The 21319-nt window shown below is 39.6% G+C and overlaps 2 protein-coding genes across 3 annotated transcripts in view; one reads left to right on the top strand and one right to left on the bottom strand.

The window, feature by feature from the left end:
• Positions 1–929: 929 nt before the first annotated feature.
• Positions 930–14730, bottom strand: COPS5 (COP9 signalosome subunit 5). Of its 2 annotated transcripts, none has more exons than XM_019630309.1 (8): positions 14261–14730; positions 11669–11903; positions 10576–10704; positions 9512–9577; positions 8900–8985; positions 6572–6683; positions 2796–2944; positions 930–1165 (listed from the first exon to the last, which is right to left on the bottom strand). In XM_019630309.1, the coding sequence occupies exons 1-8, from the start codon at positions 14401–14403 to the stop codon at positions 1081–1083; spliced, it is 1005 nt and encodes a 334-aa protein (XP_019485854.1). In that variant the 5' UTR covers positions 14404–14730; the 3' UTR covers positions 930–1080. The 2 variants fall into 2 exon arrangements, with proteins under 2 accessions (XP_019485854.1, XP_019485855.1); XM_019630310.1 differs by having other exon boundaries at positions 14253–14344.
• Positions 14731–16326: 1596 nt separating this feature from the next.
• The window catches only part of CSPP1 (centrosome and spindle pole associated protein 1), a 117483-nt gene continuing 112490 nt past the window's right edge, over positions 16327–21319 (top strand). Inside the window, exon 1 of the mRNA XM_019630312.1 lies at positions 16327–16405. The gene's annotated coding sequence lies outside the window, so the exon portion shown is untranslated. The remainder of the gene's footprint in view (positions 16406–21319) is intronic.

The following is a 21319-nucleotide window of genomic DNA, read 5'->3' as shown; positions in this document are numbered from 1 at the left end:
CTGTCATCCTGCCCACATTCAGCCAACACTCAAGTCTAACCGAATCTCAGTTCTTGAAAGTCATGGTAGGTTCTTGCTCTCTGCCGCCAACCTTCCACACTGCTGTGCTCTGCTTATAAAAGTAACTGCCTCCCATTACGCGTCCTGGCCAGTCCTCCTGTCTTTCAAACGTCAGCTCATCAGGCACTTCCTGTCAGGAAGCCCACCTGAGTAGCTCTGCTCTGAGGTAAGTGTTTTTCCCGAGCTCCCAGCACTCATTTCTACCTTTATAGCAGTGCACTTAGGTTCTTGTTATCTTAGCTTTAGCCTCCATGGCAAGTTCTGCGAGGACGTGGCCATGTCTGTCTTGTTCAGAATATCTCCAGAGAGTAAAACTGGGCCTGGTTCAGTATAGACACTTAGTGAATATTTGAATGACTAGATACCCTGTGCTAGGCTCTGTCTCAGATAAGTTATTTGATTTTTCAGGAAAATAGTTTATGGTGTGGCTTGGTCAATGTTTCATAGGAGCATAAAAAATGCCATGCTGAATTATATTTTTTTACTTACAGGCTGTCAAAAGAAGATACAGCCTTGAATAGCACTGTTTCATTCAATGTGGTTTCTTTAAAATGTAGATGAGATGCCAGAGAAACTTACCTCATGTTTATATCAATTAGCCTGTGGTAAAATTGGTTTCATTATATGTGGTTTCACTGCAGTTCCAAGAACCTATCAGTGATGTTAACTGAGGGCTTAATGTATAGGAAAACTGCAAAGTGGGCGATAATCAGTATGGCAAGTGAAATGCTGAAATTCTGACTAGATAGGCAAGACTCTAAAAATAGAAAGGTTCTATTATAATAAATATTTCTTTCCCTCATCTTCAACAACATTAAAGGACACTAGAAAAATACTGTAACCCCTCCCACAAAAAAATGAAAGAAGAATTTCATTTTAAAGAGTTTTATTACAGGATGTTAATGTTCAGGACACTTCAGAGCACCTTATACTTCTAATCCGATTTTTGGTACCTGGTTTTAAAGTGTTACTTGAGTATTTTTCACATACTGGCTTTCACGCAAAAGTACTACTACTTGTTTAGGAGATGTTAATTTGATTAAACAGTTTATCCTTAATAACCTGAGACATCAATCCATGAATAGCTTCTATGGTAGTTTTACAGCTGAAAAGAAAAAAACATAACACATAATATCACAAGAACTGAACCGAAACTGTTTCAAACATGCAAGTCCCTCCCCATTTCCATCCTTGCACCCCCCAAATGATTTTCAGTTCTATTCATATTCCACAAACCATACCAATTTATAGTTTACTCTTGTGATCTTTAGCCTTCTGCATGTCTTTTGATCACTTCACTGCTTACTAGCACCTTCATAAGGAATGACAATGTAAAATTTGATGTAATTCATAAGTTAATTTTGTTACTTGTCAGCAGCTTTGAAAAAAGTTGTTTTTGAAGGTGACTGAAGTTATATATAACCCTATTGATCCCAATATTAGATTAAAATCTGTTATTCTTTATTGTTTATTGCTTAATTTAAAAAATGATTTTAAAGAATTCTATGCTTTTTTCCTAAAAAAAAAAAAATCACAAACATCCTTCAAACAATGAAAAGTCAAAGTTAGGATAGTAGGGGAAAGACTTAGATGAATTGATAAAAAAATAAATAAAAAGCAAAAAACCGTAACAACCCACCAATATTCAGAAGAGATGCAATTCTTGTAGTTACCCAAAAAAGGGAAAATTCTCTACTTCTGTACTGCTACTTTTGTCCTTTCTACTTTTCTTATATAATTGGAAGCATGCCCATAATGATATTTTTGCTTCATAAGAAATTGAGATGTAAACGTAGATAAAATTATAAATCAGACATATAAGGACAGATGAGCAAAAACTCACACTCAGAGCAAGTACCAAAAATGAGACCTATTGTCTAAGGAAAATGTAATTTTTATGCATGCCACGAGCTCTACCTGTACCTTCTGAAAACCTGTGAAGAAAGGAATGAGGCAATTCTAACCCAAGAGGGCTTCTGCTCCTAAAATGCTTCATCTTCCCTTCTCCCTTCTCTTTCCTACCCACCAGTCCAGTTCTTTTTAAAATGGATACCAAGGTTTCAGTTTATACAGATGTCAACATAGTTTTCCCTTGCTCTCTGTTCCTAATTATATTAAAATTCAATTTTTGGTGAAAGTAAATGTTATGTATGTAGTCTTCCCAGTCCTGTATGCATCTGAAGAGCCACATAATAATTATTTCCTAAGTCATCACAGAACATATCCCAAGTTTGTTCCTCAGAAATCTTGGTAGTGAAATTTGGGATACTAAAAATTACCATATAAAGGATAATTTCAGAAGAATAACGAGAGAGATACAATCATTACTGTGATATTTAGGGGTTTAAAACTATAAAAATTTGAATCTGATAAATTTAAGAAATCCTACTTTAATCCCTCAGAAGACAATTAGGTTAGACCAGATTAGGACATCCTTTTGCAAACGTTTTTCTTTTTCTGTCTTTTCCCCCCAAAGATCCAGTGATTGACTGGTTTTCTTTGTGACAGCTGAACCTAGAAAAGGTGACTGGGGAGTATTTTATAACATTACCTAGACCTTTAAGCCTTTAGTGTTCTTACCTATTATCTCCTAAATTTTCAAAGTTAAACCCTGCATGTGATAACTCTTAAGGGTCCCAAGAAATTCAGGTACCATTCTAAGTTATAAGTAAATTGTAAGGAATTTGAATCCTACTATTATTTGCAAATCCTGAAACAAAAAGAGAGGCTCTTACCTGTCTCGCGTGGCTTTGGCAAGTTTGTCTTCTGACTTCCGGTCATGAGTCTCTAAGCCCAACATGAAACTCCCCCGTCCCAGCTGGGCTTCTGACTGTTCTAATTTTTCAGACAAATCAAAGACCTGCCCAGTGGTGTAGTCTGCATTCTGTGGGGAAAATGGTGGTTGTGTCAGTACGTGATACAAGTTGACCATTAGACAATTTTAAGGTCAACTAATTTTCTTTTATGTAGAACATTTCATTTACAAAGAATTCCACTATGAAACCTAAGTGGATAGTCAGTGAATTAAGAAGTCAAATTAAACTGGCAAAAACTGACTCCAGAGTTCAAGCAGTGCAAATGTAGTTTTCCCCTTTTATAATTTCAAGATTAAATTTGAAATATTTCTTTCTGACTGCTGAAATCTAATGCTTGTGATAAGGAGAGGCTTTGCCAGATCTGAATCCAGGTTCTGGTCCTGCTGCAGAGCTGTTGTGAGCCTATGAGAGGGCTCGTCTGTGACTCTAAGGCTTCTGAAAAAAAATGGGGGAGGAAGGTGGGAATTTCTACCTTATGGCTACTATGAAGATGAAGTAACATATGAGTATATAAAGCTCTTAGGACTGCCCATGGCACCTTATACAGGCTTAATAAATTGTTAGCTAAATTTATTTCTTCTTGTTGAACTTTCAGTATTGGTATTTATGACCATGTTTTAAAAATAACATTGTTTTAGCTTCTCTGTTTATAAAACTGTTACTGCAGAAAATTTGGAAAATGGAAGCAATATAAAGAAAAAAAAGAAACACATACAATCCCTCCACCTAACTATAACAACGGCTCTGTTTCAGAGTATTGAATATGTGCTGGATGCCCACATGCACACCTATATTTGGTAAGCTGGAAAATACCTATATACTGTTTTGTCTGTTTCATACTTTTCAAAAAGAAAAACTTTAACAGTTACATACATATATACACTTACCAGTAATATTTTTAAAAAAAGATTTTTATGGGACATATTTTTCAAAATGTTGTATCTAAAATACAAAACAATTATGCCCCTATCCTCCAGGACTGAGGCTGGAGACCTAAGCTCCCTCCCCCATCACAGTCCCACCCTTAAAACCCTATTTGGAGAGTTAATTATCTATGTGAAGTGCTTAACCTATTAGCCCTGAGAACACAAAGCAATAATCTGTGTTACTGAAATGTGTGGCTATTTGTTTTTTTTTGTTTGTTTGTTTTTTTAATGTTTCCCAATAAAAGAGAAGCTGCACAACAAACGAAAAATGTATTAAAGATGAGCTATGAAGTATATATTCCATTTCTTTCCCGTATCTTCAATAGAAGAACATGAAGATTAAATAACAACTTGCCAACAATTAGTATGTTACTCCATTGCTCAGTTTGTAAGACAGTGTACAAAAAATACAGTTCAATCTCCAAACATGAAAAGTTATTTGCCATCATCAAAGTTACTACAGAGGACCCTTTAAAATGCTACCACCTCTCTCACTGATTTTACAAACTTATGCTATTTTTAAAGATGCAATGACAGTCACTTTGTCTGGATCTAAATGGTTTAGGATACCAATACATTTCCCCGAAAACCCTAAGGTTTATACACTACTTCATATTTGGAAGATTTACTTCAAGCAATGAAAACGTAGGATGGCAGAAACAGTTATACTACTAAAATGGAATCAAATGATGTCAATTACATTTCAAATACACAGAGATAAAATATAGGGAACTAATTTCTTAAAATCAGAAAATAACTTTATTTCTGTATGTTACATGCTTTAGCTGGGGAAAGAGATACCCTAAACATATATTTATATATTTTTTTCTAAAAATGCTGTAATGTACTATATACAAAAGCATAAAAAAGAAGAAATAAAATTTAACGTTTTTTTTGATATCAATATCCTCAATATCTGTAGTACTAGGATACCGGGAAGCCATGGGCTAAGCCGGTAGGCTTGCCTTTACACCAAGGTTCAGGCTGCTCTGGTCTTACTGCTTCTCCCCTTGCCACCGGCTGTCACTTCTGGTTGCTATTAGAATACTTGCCTCTAAGGAAACAACACATATAAAGCGTTTAGCGTTGTCTGGCACATAGAAAGTGCTTAATAAATGTTTTTGTTTTTTTTTTTTTTATGATCACTCTCCTTCCTTCTAATTTGCTGCTTCTGACTGTTAAGGATAAAAAATAAGAACAGAAAACTTGTCAGAATTCTGTTTAAAGTCATAGTAAATATGCTCAAGTGGGGCCTTTTTCTCTGAATACAATGAACCAAACAACAAAAAATAATTTATTGAGGCTTTATTATGTGCCAGGCATTTTGCTAACTGCTTTATGTAAAGTATTTCATTTAATTCTCAATGTACTTAATAATGTAGGTACTATTATCATTGAGCCCAAGAAAAGCCAGTCACATTAAATAATTTTGTGAAGGTTACACGCAGCTACCGTGTTTCCCCCAAAAGAAGACCGGGTCTTATATTAATTTTGCTCCAACAATCTACATTTGTTTGTTTATTCATGTACAAAAATCTATATTTATTCAAACAGTCACATCTGGCTGACGATCTTAACTGGGGCTTATGTTTGGGGTAGGGCTTATATTACGAGCACCCTAAAAATCATGCTAGGGCTTATTTTCCAGTTAGGTCTTCTTTTCGGGGACACACGGTACTAAAAAGGCAGAATTGGTTTGAATAATTTTATTCCGAATTTTGTGGTTCTAACCATTGCTAAATTGTACTATATGAAGTGGCCCACTGTTTCTGGCTAAGCTCTAGATAGACTAGATAGAAACTTGTTAAATAAATATCCTTCTTAGTATGTTAGGTTTTAATGACATATTGGAAAACACATTCAGTGATTTTCTTTCCCCCCTGCCCAGCCATCTGCTGCACTAAGATAATGATAATCTGATTTCCTCCTGGGACAGCTCCTTCCCGCTTCTTAGTCCATGTGCTCCTGAAAGAGTTTCTTGTGCCTCAGTCCAGTAGTGAAACACTTGGCCTTGGTCCAGCCGCTCATGGCGTTCCCTCTTCTGGCCCAGATCAGGTTTATGGATGGGCATGTGACCTGCACAAAGCTCAGAAACAAGGAGGCTTTGCCTGGGGGTGGGGGGTGGGGGGTGGTGTGTGTGTGTGTGTGTGTGTATGTGTGTGTGTGCGCGCGCGCACACGTGCGCGCGCGTGTGTCTTGATCCTCTCTTTTGAAGGTGAAACTCAGAGGCTAGAAGGTCTGAAGTTCATGCTTCCATCTTGGTTTCACATGAAGTCTAAAACTGAAGCCAAATGACGTGAAGTCAAACCTGACAGAAGGACCAAGACCTCATAATATTGTTTGCATGTAAACTTAGTTGAGGCTGAACTAAGCCCTGCTCCTGGAGTTAGCAGCTTACATGGTCCTCTTGTTTGCTTAAGCCAGTTTGGTTGGGTCTTCTGCCCCTTGTAACCAGTCCTGCCTGAAATCCCTCACACAACAAAAAACAGTTTTTGTATTTTTCTCTCTCTAAGTCTCTAAGGCAGGGGCAGATGTCACCCTCGTCTGGCTACTATGTTTGCCATTTAGACTTGGTCTCAATGGTGCATGACAGACATTTGCCTGGCCTACTCTCCTAGTCCTGCTCTGGTTGTGCAGAATCTGACCCCAGCCCTGCTGACTTGGCCAAGTCAGGTACAGCCCTTCAATGAAAAAAAGAGTTTCTGATATTAAACAACTCATGTAGCTTAGATAAAATTCAAACACACCCCTTGCAAGTACAGTACTTACAGTAAGCAAACTAGAGGAACTCAGCGTATTCACCCAGTATTTATTCCACAAAAGTTCAAGCAATTTGCGATCCAAAGAGGATTTGAAATATGAGACTTCTAAGGCATAATATCTATGATACAAAAGCACAAATTTAGTAAATAAAAAACATATTCAACCACATCTTATAAAATTATGGCCGAATTGAAGTGAATTACATTTTATATCCAAACAGTCATGTTTTAGTTTTCAGTCCAACAGAAAAATAGGTAACCATGGTTTCCTTACTCTTTAGGGATATGGTTTCAAATCTTCTGCTTACTAAACTTTGTGTTATATTTCTTCCCCATGTAGAGCCCAAAAACTTCCAACAAGTTATCAACAAGCAAAACTTCTGAATGACGTATGTTTATCCATGTTATTGAGTTCATAAATTCTAGACAATAGCACAAAAGCTTAGTGAACTGCCTGTCTAGAGTCAACTATAATTTGTTAGGCTTTTAAAAATACAGAAAATAACATGTGGATTCCCCATTCCAATCTCCTATTTAGGGCCTACTGCTTTTTGGAAAAGTAAACTTTAAAGTAGATCCGTAAAGCACCTGAAAGAATTATCACTGCTTCCAAAGGTACCTGATTTATAATCAGGGGTAGCAAGAAATATTTGGTTAAATGTCTGGAAAACATATATTTTTTTAAAGTAATAAATATTTAAATATCTCACTAGGTTCTGCACATGAACGAATACAAAGAAACACAAGGGACTTCTTTACCTCATGGAGCTTACCGTTTATGTGGATGTGGTATGAATCCACGAAAAGCTAAATGGCATACGTTGACTAACAATATGTGATGCGATAAGGCATATATTAAAATGAATCACCTACCAATGAACTGTTAGGGATAGTGAGTGGTATTTGTGTTGATGGAACTGCCTGAGAAACGCCAGTGAGATCCCAGGCAGGATTCAGAGTAACCCCTCCATGAGCCTACGGTGTGGATATATTGAGAGCAAGGCTGGCATTAGGCTGAGCGCATACTGTCACAAAAGGAAAGCCATGAAAGGAGTAATAAGTGAATCAGTTTACCAGGACAGGTTACCAAGAACCGAAGAATCATGTGAGTGAAACCTAGAAAGCTATGTTGGGGTCTATGAAAGCTGTTGGTGGAGGACATTACATACAAAGCTAAGAAATGTAAACTTTATCTTCTGGGTACTTGAGATACATGGAAGGCATCTGAGCAGCACAGTGAGGAGGCTCCATGAAGCTCACATTCTAATGGGGTCAATAATAAGGAAGCAAAAACATACCAGATGGTGCCAAGTGCTAAGAAGGAAAAAGAGAACAGGGAAAGGGAACACAGAGTGACAAGAAGGTGCTATTTTAGATAGGGTGACCAATGATCATTCTTGGTTAAGGTGACCCTTAAACAGATAATGACTGGAGTAACGGGCCACATGGAAATAAGGAAGAATGTCCCAGGCAGAGGAAACAGCAAGTGCAGAGGCCCTAAGGCAGGAGGCTGCCTGGCACGTGACAAACTGTAAAGAGGCCACTGTGCTGGATGGGAGAGAGCAAAGGCTCAGCGACAGGACAGGAGCTCAGAGAGGCTGCAGGGGCCCGAACACAGAGGGCTGTGCAGCCCACAGGCAGGACTGGACATGGCATCCTTGCCGAGCTGGGAAGTCATTCTGAGGAGGAACAGGATTTGACTTACAAAAGACCGTTAAGGGGTGCTGGGCAGAAGCAGGAGGGCTAGTTAGAAGGCTCATGCTTTGGTTCAGGCTCCAGATGCTGCGGTTTGGAGCCAGGTGAGAAGAGTGGAGGTAAGCTATATTTAGAAGGCAGAGAAAACTGTCCTCCTTGGTTTCTTTAACACTTTTAAAAATCGAGATGTAATTCACATACCATCAGTCACTATTTTAAAGCAATATACAATTCAGTGGTTCTTAGTAGGGCTTCTTTAACTTTCAAAGTGAAAATGTTTAGGAAGAATTTTTGCTAAGTGGAACTTGGGTACTTTGAGGGTTGCAGACATGCTCGTGTCAGGCTGGCCCTGACTACAACTTCTTTCAGTATTACATTATTACAACTGTTCATTTCATTAACGGGCCAAGTATCTTATACATTGACAAAATGCTTATGGTTGTGTGAGACGCAAATAACATATTAAACAATTATTAATAAGAATCCAAACATTATTCTAAATTTGTATATTCTTACTATTATTTTAAAAAATATTATGAAACACATTTTGTCTGAAGCTTTTTTCTCATCTGTCAGGGACTTGGACTGAATCATCTTTTTGTGATGATTTCGGCATCAGGTACATTTTGAAATGACTTACTGTTTGCAGTGCACACCAAAGTCTTCTATCTTATTAAGTGGGATAGTCTGGTACTCAGAAGGTCCTTCATCAGGAGGTTTGTAACCCTAAATAAAAATGAAGAAAATAGAAGATTTTTTTAAAAAGAGGAAAAATATGTTTTATATGCAGCTTTCTATTTATAGAAACATTAATTATGGGGGGCCAAATATTGAACAGAAGTATTCTAATAAAATGTTATACTGCTTATATTCTCCCTCAACCCCACTTGGTGGCTAATGACTGGACTTGGCTTACAGATTCATTTTTCTTGTCCTTAGGTGATGTACACTTGTGTTAATATCTATTTTAGATTGCAAGGAAGGAAACAGATGTATTTAGCTTGTTTATCTGGTACCTGTCAGAAAGCCATGGGCACACAGAAACTTAATAACAAACAAAGGCTGCTTTTCTAATAAAATTAACAACATATAGAACAAATGTATCGTCTTTTGCTAAGGACAATTCGACTATTTTGTAAAAAGTATTAAATTGTTTAGGACAAAACAAGATACTACCCATTACATATCTTTAAAAATAGGTAAAAAATTTGGAATTAAAAGAATTACACAGGCTTATAATTTTAACAATTACCTTTGGGTATGTCCTGAAGGCTCCAAGATTCACTTTCCCTGCAGATATTGTTCTTGTTGGGTCAATCTACAAGAAAGACATATTTAGTATCTGATTATCCATCATTACATACTTCCATTTGTTTAAACATCATAAACTTAGAAATACATATGTACACATAACACACCATATACATATACTAATTAAAAGAACCAAATCATAGGAAAAAAAATAACCAAAATAGAGCCAGCCGAATGGCTTAGGTGGTTAAAAGTGTGAGCTCTCAGCAACAGGGTCACCGGTTCGATTCCCACATGGGCCAGTGAGACGCACCCAAGCTGAACTGCTGCTGAGCTGCCAACAGGTGGCAGGATGGCTCAGCTGGTGAGAGCATGTGCTCCTAACAATAAGGTTTCCAGTTTGACGTCTACATAGGATGGTGGGCTACGCCCACCTGAAACTAAGACTGAACACAGGACCTTGAGCTGAGCTGCTCCGCCCTCCACAGCTAAGATTGAAGGACAACTTAGCTGTTCCCCTTCCCCAATAAAATCTTAAAACAAAAAACAAAAAACACCAAACTAAAAAAGACCATAAAAGTTCAATAAAGTGGGTGAGTATAGAAATGTCTCCTTGTTAATTTAGAGGTTAGATCTCATTATTATACTATTTAAGAATATTATTTGAAGATTTGCTCATCTCTTTTTTAAGTTTTTGTCCTTTTAATAGATGAACAATTTCTACCTTCCTCACAGTAACCTGGATTGCATTTGGTAGACTGAACATAGAAAGAGCTGCTCTAGCAAGTCCTGATTTATGCAGTTCAATGAACACTGACTGAATGCCTACTATGTGCCAGGGACTGGTGCTGTGATCACCCTCTTCTTACAGAGTAGGGGAAGGGACACAGAGAGGTTAAATAACTTGTTCAAAGTCCCAGCTGCTAAGAGGTAGAATTCAGAGCCAAACCTAGACAGACTGACACCAGAGCCTTGCTCTTACCACACTGTTTTTATTTCTCCATATACTTGCTTTGGTAAATCTTCATGAAGAACTTAATTAAAACTGGTTGTAAAACTACTTACCACCACGGCTACGAATGGTTCCTGGAACTGTTGATTGAGCATCTGAGTACTGACATCAATCCCAGAAAGCCAGCAGCCATAGCCAGGGTGGCTATGATACCAGCCAATTGCATTTTCAAGGCGGCCAACCTAACGCATGAATAGGGCAAGTGAGCTTGAAGTTCCTGTCTAATCTTAGAGACACTTATCATTTGTCTGTTTACATAGTATTATGGTAAAATAATAGTAGGCAGAATAGTTTACAGTGTATGCTGCTTTCAAGTTACAAAATGTTTTAAATAGATAATATGTGCCCAAAGCACAAAATTAACAAGACACAAGTACTACAATATAAGGTTCTTTAGTTTCCTTCCCACTTCTTTCCCCTCAACTATCCAATTTCTCAGCCCAGATGTTACCACTAAACCCAGATGCTTACACACCTATCTTCCAGAGACATTCTTTGCATATAGATTCCTTGTATATATATAGATTGATAAAAACACACACAATGGCATACTACATACAGTGTTCTACACTTAGATTTTTCACTGAACAAAATATTCTGGGGTTTGTTCCATATTAGTAAATGTAAAGAGAATGACTTCTGTCTTAATTTTTTTAAAAAGCTGGCTAGCAGTTCACTGTATGGCTATGCCATAATTTATTTAATCAGTTTTATGCTCAGGAACATTTAGGTTATTTCCAAAGTTTTGATTTTAAACACAAATCTGATAATGAGTATGAGAATTAAAAAAATTTTTTTGAGCTATAATTGACATATAACATTATATTGTTCTGGTGTGCAACGTAATGATTTGATATGTATATGTTGCAAAATAATCACAATGAGCATTAATTAACATCCATCACCACACACAGTTACATATTTTTTTCTTGTGATAGGAACTTTTAAGATATACTCTTTTGAGTGAGAATTTAATTAAAAAAAAAATCCATGCTAATCTCCTATGTATTTTATATAGAAATTGTTGAAAATAACTTAAAATATAAACTTTCATATAAAGAGGATAGTTTTAAGTTTAGAAACTTGAAAGTCATCATGAGACTCTTTAACTTGCAGTGGCTAAACATTATAAAACAACATTTTTACCTGCTTGGCATTTTCTATATATGCGGCCATGTACTCGTAGGCAGCAGCCTGAGCATTTACTCGGGTTTCAGTGCCCTCTACAGGCAAAGCAAAACTGTCCATAATGATCATGGTTTCGCCATCCACCTTCCCCAGCATCAAGCCCATCACTTCCAGGTTGCCTCCCGATCTGGCATGCATCACCATTTTCAGTAGAGCCAATGCTGAGATTTTGCAGTACTTAAAGTAATGGTGGCTACAAAACAAAAGCACGGTGTAATTAACTTTCTTATATAAAGTACAATTTCAAGAGTTTGTGTGAAGATAATGAATATGTATTGAAGGAATTTACAGTGATGGGAGGAGGAGAAAAGAGTGTGGAATGTAGGAAAGGAAAAGGAAGTAGAAAAGGACAGAGTTCCTATAGGGGGATGGAAATGATAAACATGTCATAGTCCTGCCAAATATTTCCCTTTGGGGGAAGAGAAAAGTATGAAATCATTTTTTAATATGCTATTCAAATGGAACAGAGGTATTTACATGACCAGTTGAACAGACTTTTTCTCCATGAACTTTGGAATCACAAAATCTCTGATTCTGACTGGTTGGATGGTTGTGCCCAATTATTTTCAGGCCTATCTAACCTTCTGGCCTAGTGGTTAAGAATGTGGGTACTGACATCCATCTGCCTAGGTTTGAATCCTAGCACTGCCAAGTCCTAGTTGTGGCCTTGAGACAACCGCTTAATATCCATGCCTCAGTTTCCTCATCTGCAAATAGGGATATTTCATAAGCGTTTTTGTTAGGAGGAAATAAACTAAATGAAATAATGTACATAAAGTCCCTGACATATAGTAAACTTTTTAAATGCTAGGTATTATTAGCATTAATCTTTTATAGTACTCTCAAAGAACAGTGTGTGAGGCTTTTTTGTAGCATCAGTCTCAAAATTAAAACGTAGCCCTATTATCTTTAGTTCTATGATCACTATTTCAGAGTTTGTCATCTGTGGATGGAACTAAACTCTTGAATAAAATTACATTTTCCATCTCAGTGATGCAGCTCAAGACAGCTAGGATGAATATAATTAGAGCCACAATCAGACAGTGAGCAAAGCTGATAGTCTCCAAATATTTAAGAGGCTACATCAACCTAAAATGTACAGCCTGCTGTAGAAGCAAGCAGGCAGCCAGTCTGTATGGAGTGGTCAGTCAATGTCTCTGAGAAGCCTTTTGAAGATATTTGCCCTCAGATTTCAATCACTACGAAAAAACATGGAGACCTGGTTTTGGGAGTCAAGACATGAATTAAAATCTTGGCTCCTCCACTTACTGGGGGGGGGGAAAAAATCAAACAAACCACAGTTATTAATGTCCTATTACATACATTCTAGAACCTTTCAAATAGTTTTACATCACCAATAGATCTTATTTCCACTGTACAGATAAAAAAAAATGAACACGGATAAGTAAATTTCCCAGGGCCAAACAACTAATTAGTGACAGTAGTGAGATTTGATCTTAGGTCTATTGCCTCAGTGTGATCATGAAATTACTTATTTGTATTTGCTGACTTATTATTTGCAAAAAAGGAATGAAAATATAGAACTGGGTTGTCATCCTCAAGACATATGGAAATTCCTAGCTCAGTGTTCAGCCCATATTAAGAACTCAATAAACATGGCTGGATCTGAATACGGATAGTTCAAGCTTGCCTTGTAAAAAAACTGAGACAAATTCTTTTTATCTATTGAGAGATTGTGCTCTTTTTACTCTCTCCCTAACAAAATCTGCTCTCAGGCAAGGATAAATGCTGTGGGTAAGGAATCCTCAACCTGTCATCACTCACACAGACACAGGGATTTTGCTAAGGGGCAAAAATAAGCTCTATTGATGTAATTTCTAGTTTATGTGAACTGGTGAAGTAACATTTTGGGAGACTGGGAAGAGAGCCTCGTGTGTTTCTAAAATAATTACTAGCAGTCCAAAAACAATTATAGATCTCTAAAAGATGGCTCATAGTTAAGAGATTCTTGGGCTGGCTCAATTTCTGAAGACAGCTGCAGCCTCCAGTCTGGGATCCGCTGAAGCTCCCAACAAGGTGTATATCGAGATAGGTAGGGTTCAAGGCAGAGTGTGTGGCATATATTACAATATGGATGTTGAAAAGTGACACCACAAATCACCCTTGTCGTTTTCCTCTTCCATCCTTCAGAGGCAAACGTATTAAAGACACAGAAAGGGAAGATGAAGTAAGCCCCAGTGGAGAGGCTTAGGCTGTAGCTGAGAGTATAAAAGGTAGCCCAAAATTTCTCAGGTGCATATTCTTTCTCCTCCCTGTGCATGAAAAAAAACAAGCTCTCAGGGCCGGCCGAGTGGCTCAGTTGGTTATGAGCTCGCTCAAGAGTTTGAGCTCTGAGCAACAGCGGTTCAATGCCCGGCCTAGCTGAGCAGCCGCTGAGCTGCCAATTGGTAGCAGGATGGCTCAGCTAAAAAAACCAAACAAACAAAAAAAACAAACAAGCTCTCCATCCCCTTCAACTCCCACTCCCCCTGGGTCTCTTACCCTCCCGCCACCCCTTCCCTCCCCTGCGCTCGCCAGGGACCTCCTCACTCCTTAGTCCAGGGCTTCGCCGCCAGGATTTCTTGCTGCTGTTTCTTGTCGTATTTATAGATTTCATCGATACTCTGGGCTTCTTGCATGTTGTTGGCCAATTCCCAGGTTTTCTGGGCCATACCACTCCCGGACGCTGCCATCGCCGAGGAACCGGAGAAGTGGTCGCCTCCACAACCAAGACGCAACTTTATCTTGCTAGATTTCTGGGTGTGGGCTTCGGACCCTCCCCACCAAAGATGCAAACCCGCACTAGCCAGCCGAGGCAGCCATGACACCTAGAACCGGAAGTGAAGTTGGTCCAGACCATTCGGGGATGGAGGGGGCCCTTCGGAGAAGCGACGTTCTAAACAGCAGTTACATAACAATTAGAGACAGAGGAATCTTCTTGCGGCTTAAATGAGAACATATTATCTTGGAAAATTATATGTGTGAATTACGGCAAACTCAACGCTTGGATATGAGAATGGTATAGCCTTCCGCACCGGAAGAAGGGCATGTAACGGTATGCCAGAAACTGCAGTTGGCCTTCTTTGTTCGTACTGCGCAGGCTCAGTCTTCGCCATATTAAAAATGTGTAGATCCTTAAGCGGGGATTGGGGGAAAACCTGTTTTTATGTGGGAGTAGGTACCTTTAATGAAGTAGTTTATTGAAAGACTGAAAAATAAGGATGTCCTTGGGAAAACTGAGATATAAGTAGTTCTGGATGCTGGGTGAGAAAGAAACATGGCATCCTAATTTACTTACAGACGAATCACTGGATGCCTACAATCATGCCTTTTGGCGTGTTTGTAAAAATTAACGTCAACGTGACTTACTGGTGTTATGAAAATGTCTAGTACCCAGCTCTTATAGTTTACATTTTAATCTTCAGCATTGCTCCGTAGAAACCACCCGAGGTCGAATTAATCTCAACATCTTATTTTTTTCCCCCCAACAATTAATACTCTGTTTAATTATTTGCTTGTTTTACGTTTTTTTCTTTCCCCTCCCCCTGTCCCCCCCACAGCGCACTGGATTCTAAGTTCTAATAAAACACAGGGACCATGTCCGTGTTTCTTGTTTTATCCCTAACACCGAGCATAGATGTTCAACGCTTTTTTTCTTTTGCTGGGGGTGGGGGTCGGGAAAAGGGAGATGGGAGAAGAGCATCATAGCTCTACTCTTCCGCTTCAACTTTCTTTAGTCACCCTTGAAATTTTGCATATATGATCAGCATTGCCCCAAATGCTACCCCCGCCCCGATTTTTCTGCCTGGGAACTCCTATTAGTCTTTAAAAACAGCTCAGAGATCTCGACCATTTAATTTTTCTCCTCTCTCCAGTTATCATTCTTTCTAAGGTATCTCTAAGAGTCTGTTGGTGCTTCTTTAACTTACATCGCATTGTAATATATTGTTTACTCCAAAGTTTTTCTTTACACTGTAAGTTTCAGAGTGTAGGACACTCCAATTCCAGTACAGTGTGTGGCACCGTATTATAGAATCCACATCCCTGCCAGCTGTTTTGATAAATTGATTTCGAGTTGAGGAAAATTTGTCTTTAAAACTCTCTTAGGAAGGAATTTAGGATAGAGGACTCTTAGTTCTACTTTACATGGAGATTTCTTTTCTAGTGGTAGCACAGGGCCACTCAGTATTGGGGTAGAACTGAATATATTGAAGTTGGTAGTAAAAGCCCAGGGCAAAACGTTGATCAGAGGAGTGAGACCCTGGAGAGGTATGCCAACAGTTTTTCTCTCATGGCCACCCCTCCTTTTTCTTCTTTCCAGACCCTGATCCCAGGCCGGCTGGGACTCGGAGGGTTTGGAGCGGCTGGAATCAATTTAGCTCGGTTAATGGTTGCCATCATTTAACAGCCCCCAGGCGGGACAGGTGAACCAGGCGGGGGCGTGCCCAGCCTGGGTGCCCTGCGAGCGGCCGGGCGACTGTGCGACCTCCGGGGCTGCAGGGGGCGCCTCCGCCGCGCGGCCTTCCCCCGAGGCCCGGTAGGGGCGGGGCCGCGCTCGGCCGTTGGCTGAGGGAGGGCGGAGGGCTCGGCTTAAGAGGCGGAGCCCGCGCCAGGCGGCCGCCGCCACCACTTGGGATCGCGAAGATCGTCGCTAGAGCGCTGTGCGTCTCCCAGGACGCGAGCCCACTCTCCCGAGTAAGCGTTCGCTGGCCGCGGGTGGGGAGCCGGCCTGGCGGGGTGTGGCGGGAGGGGGTGTCCCGGGCCGGGGGTGGGGTACGTCGTGCCTAGGGGCGGAGGTCTCGTGGCGGCCGGGCTGACGGCGGCGGCCGGGTTACGGGGGTTCCCTGTGGGGGGAGCTCTCTTGGCTGCCGGACTCGGGGGGGTTGTCGGAGTTACGGGTCGTGGTTGGGGTGTTGTGGCAGCTGGGCCGGGGGCAGTGTCCGGGGTCCGGGTGACGGTCTCGCAGCAGCCCGGCTTGGGGCAGTGCCTGGTTCCCGGGGGCGGGGGTTCCCTGTGGGTGGGGGTCTCGCGGCTGCGGGGCAGGCCCGGGGGCGGTGCCCTGGTTACGCGGTCTCGACTCCCAGGGCCGCAGCCGCCTCGAGTGCCGTAGAGACCAGGTTGGTTGCCTGACAACGCGTTGACGCTTTCTAGGGAGGCCGCCACCCACAGCGTCCGGAGACTAGCTGTGTCTTCAGCCGGGCTCCGCTGTTACACTAAAGCCTTCCGAGCGTCTTTCCTCTTACTACGTGCTGGTTCATGGTTAACGTTTATTGAGTGCATGTGTGCCAGGCGCGGATCCCGGCGCTTTGCTTAGCGTGTAAAATTGATTTAATCACCCAGCCCTGGTGAGCTCTGTGCCGTTATCCTGGCTCCACCTGGCTTGTTGAGCTTGAACCGCTTGTAATTGCCTTGATTTGGGGATTGTTATCTGGGATTTGAATTCAGTTTTCAGTGTTAGCCATGGGTGTCATCTTTCGGGAGAGAGTGGCTCTCAAGATTATAGGGTTAAGATACTTAGTTTGGATTTCCGGGAAGACAAAATTCTAAAGTAAACCACCACCCAGCTTACAAACACCTCGGAAAATGCAAGAGCCTACCAGCAACCAAACATGAGTTTGTAAAAAGACAGTTATCCTCAGAGAGGTTCTATTTTAAGTGAAAGAATGGCTTCTCATGTTGACAAGCGAAAAGGAATCCCATGGCAACCAGTAAGATGCTGATTTGTTTTCTTGTATGTCATTCTTCTCCCTAGGAGGACACTGTTTTTTCTGGTGGTTAAATATCTGCTGAAATGCTTACCAGGGATGAAATTTGGGGTCTCCTACAGTACAGATGACCTAGAAGGTGGTTTTAGATAGGGTGATTTGAAACAGGATGCTTTCAGTACAGTTTTTCTTAAGTGAAGCTTTGAGACAAATGGAATTTAACTGTTGCAAACTTTGAGCAGATTCCAGATTACCTTTTTTAACATCATTCTGACTTACGTTCTAATTGCTTTCCTGAGTGGGAGACAAAGGTGTTTGAGCAAGTGTTGTGGCAATTTTGCATTACCCAAAGGCTATCTAATTTATGTTACTGTCTTTGGTCACCATTTATGATGTGTTCTTAACAGGTGCTAACAGACTTAATCGTGCTTTTTTATACAGGCATACCTGGGAGATATTGAGGGTTCAGTTCCAGACCACCTCAGTAAAGCCAGTTGTAATCTTTTTGCTGGTGGAGGGCCTTGCCTTCAATTTGTTAAAAATGCAACATCTGTGAAGTGCAGTACAGCAAAGTGTAACAAAACGAGGTATGTCTGTATTCACACTTGCTGTATCCTGACTCCCAACCTCCCTCTTGCCCCCAGCAACATGGTATTTACTTGTAAGCAAGTTTTAGGGAGAGTTGTCAACATTTGGGTGTGCCCATGGAAATAAGTTGCTCATGTGGCTGTCATCTGCCAGGTGAGCACCTTATATTCTGTAGAAAGATCTCTGGATGGGTGGGAAATGAGACACATTGCCCTGGTTCACTTCATCCCGCCCTCTTTCTTCTAAGGCTCTTTCGCAGGCTCCTCCTGGCACTGCACCCCCATATGTTATCACTCCCTGCCATTCTGTCATCCTGCTCTCCCATACTAGGCTCTCTTTTCTAGGCAACCTCTTTTCTTATAGCTTTAATGATTAAAAACTGCTAAATCTTTTTTTCTAGCCTGGGCTCTGTTCTGAATTCCAGACATATTTAAGATTGTTTTCTTGATACCTCCCCTGGATCTTTCTAGGTACCTCACCTTGAATTCCTAAGCTCCCGTCGGGCTAGACTGTGAGCCACTGTGACAGGGGTATTATCATGTCCAAATTCAAGGGCAAGGATCATCTTCTACTTTTTACTTCCCTAGCATCTAGAACAAACCCTTGCTTTTAGGAGGGAGTTACAGTAATACCTTGGTTTGCGAGCATAATTCATTCCAGAAACAACTCGTATTGCAAGACATCACTTGATTACCATGTTAAAATGTATTAGAAATGTTTGCTTATCTTGTGGAACACTCGCAAACCAAGTTACTTGCAATCCAAGGTTTTACTGTATTTTCCATTGCTCATACTTCGTAGTGGAGGGCGCATTTGCACTTCACTCAGGAGGGGAAAAGGATGGCAGCAACATTTTCCCCTTTCTTTGAGTTTGACGAAATTGGGAGAAGCATTCAGGCTTACTCAGTTGTTTCTGGGTCCTCTCTGCTGTTTAGATTTGCTTAAACTTAGCAGAATGAGTCTGTTCTGGCCTGCTTATATTTCTAGCTGTATGATAAGCATGAAAGGCCTAAGTTTAAGATTTAGAGATGTTGGTTTGGATTATGATAAGCAAGTATCTATTGGTGATTTAAATCCCAGTGTACTTTGGAGGCTTTTTTTTTTTAAAAAGGTGAGTACTGATGTATACAAAAACTAAGAAAATGCAACAAGAATTAATGAAACAGCAGTGATTTATTGATTTCTGTGTCAGGTGGTCCATACATTTTATATGCATCGTTTCATTTTTTTCTTGACTACTCTGGAGTAGATATTTCTGTTTAACAGATGAAGAAACTGAGGGGTAGAGAGGTTAAGGAACATACTTGAGGTCAAGTCCACATATAGTCAATCAGTGATGGAACTGGGTTTTAAAGTCAGGTCTTTCAATTCAACTGTTTTCTTGAAAACTGTTTATCATCTACATTCCATGTACACAACTCCTGGGAAAAACAAACAAACCCTGGTAATACCTTGAACAAAGTTGTAATTTTACATCGTAGAGTGAAGGAAGATGAAAAATCCCATTTAGGTTTCTTTCAGCTGATGGTTTTTGGACCTTAATCTTTAAATTACAAGTATTCTTCCTCTATTTTGTACTTAGGCTGTATGCATTAACTCAGTCTCTGATTCACTAAGTAATTCTTGAATAATTTTGTAGTTGAAATTGTTTTATGTAAGTTGTCATGTGCTTTTAAGAGTAAGAAAGAGAAAAGTGGCCCTGACAGCTAGAAGCTGCCAAGGCTTTGGTGTTGCTAGGAGCTGGCCTGAGAAAACTGCTTAGGCTCGGTGTTCTTCTGTGGAAGATAAACAATTGCGCAAAATATCAACATCACACGGGGCTGCTTTGTGTCCATGATGGATCGAGAGAAAAACAATACCACTCCATGTTGTGTCCAAACAGACAAAAGGTGAATGTTGTCCAAGCCACAAAATGCCAAATGTCCCCTCTAGCATGAGTGACTGCTGCCTCCACCAGTTGCAGCTTTAGCCTCAGATTTTTACGAAGATTTTACTAAGACATCCAATCATAGAATTAGCCTCACTTCCTGACAGCATCCAGCCCTGAGCAAAGCTCCACCTCCTCCAAATCACCTAACACAAGCCCAAATCCTATAGTAAGTTTTTTCTAATACCCTCTTACTAAAATACTCCAGAGTTCCCCAAGGTGAGCATCAGGGATGCATCTCCTGATGCAGTTCAGTAATGAACCCAACAAGTTTAACTACAGCAGTGTTCCTGGTGTTTTTTGTCTGGAGGGCATTGCCAGGAGAAAGCTTGGTAGTATCTTTGACTCTTCAGTTTAATAGTAGAGATATGTTCTAATCAGATTAGATAGTTGAACAAAATTAGAAATGATTAAACATAAATTTATATCTGATAAATCTCATGGTTTAGCTTTGGCATATGTTAACTCACTACCATTGTTTAAAAATGTGTTTTATTACTATGGTTTCTGTTGTGTAAAATCAGTTATAGAATTTCTAATTGATGCTAAATTATTGTAGTAAAGGGAAATTTATCCATAAATTCAAGAGGAGATATCTCTCAAAGTCTGATTAAACAGCTAAATGAACATGTTAAATTGATAATTGTTAACAGAATTATGTGGAGGCCTTAGTTCAGAATGAAAGAGACTTGTTACTTTTTTTTTTAAGATTAATGACATTTCTGCTTAAATTCTGTATAAAATCCTATAGAAAAATATATGTGTTATTTATATTATCACAGCATTATCTTTTATTTCTATCAGACATAAAATAATTAGGAAAATTAGGGGATTTTAATAATTTTTTTTTAAAGCATGAAAACGATTGTTTGCTGTTGAGCTGTTTTTAATTTTCATTAGGAAAAATCTTTTGAGACAAATAGCAAATTAAAAATGTCTAACCATACTAACTTTTGTTGGTTTGGAATATATTTTACTAAAGCCATAGTTTAAAATAAGTGTTCTTTTTGGAAGTAAATACAATAGAATGAAGTTTATATTATGTACCACTTAACTGATATAAGTTTCAACATATTTCTTTTAGCTTTCTTTTCTACAGTTTTACAAATTATCATTATTCCACAAACATTACATTCAGTGGATTTTAAAAATTTAACTCTGTTGCTTTTGATAATGCTGATTGGTTCTTTCTCGTATCTCTTTTTCTCCACAAATTATGTCGCCTTGGTTTTCTTTATATCCTTCTTTTAATTACTCCTCCTTTGTATTTTTTCTAGCTTCTGTTCTTCAGTCATCTCCTCAAGTGAACATTGCCCAGCATTTAAGTTTGGGTCATTTCTTTTCCCCCCTTCTGTGCTTATTTACCACAGATTCAACTATTATCTTTCA

This window comes from Hipposideros armiger, unplaced genomic scaffold (assembly GCF_001890085.2).
Source record: "Hipposideros armiger isolate ML-2016 unplaced genomic scaffold, ASM189008v1 scaffold_900, whole genome shotgun sequence".
NCBI lineage: Eukaryota > Metazoa > Chordata > Mammalia > Chiroptera > Hipposideridae > Hipposideros > Hipposideros armiger.
The sequence above is the reverse complement of the archived record's forward strand: the minus strand, read 5'-3'. Positions and strand labels throughout refer to the sequence as shown.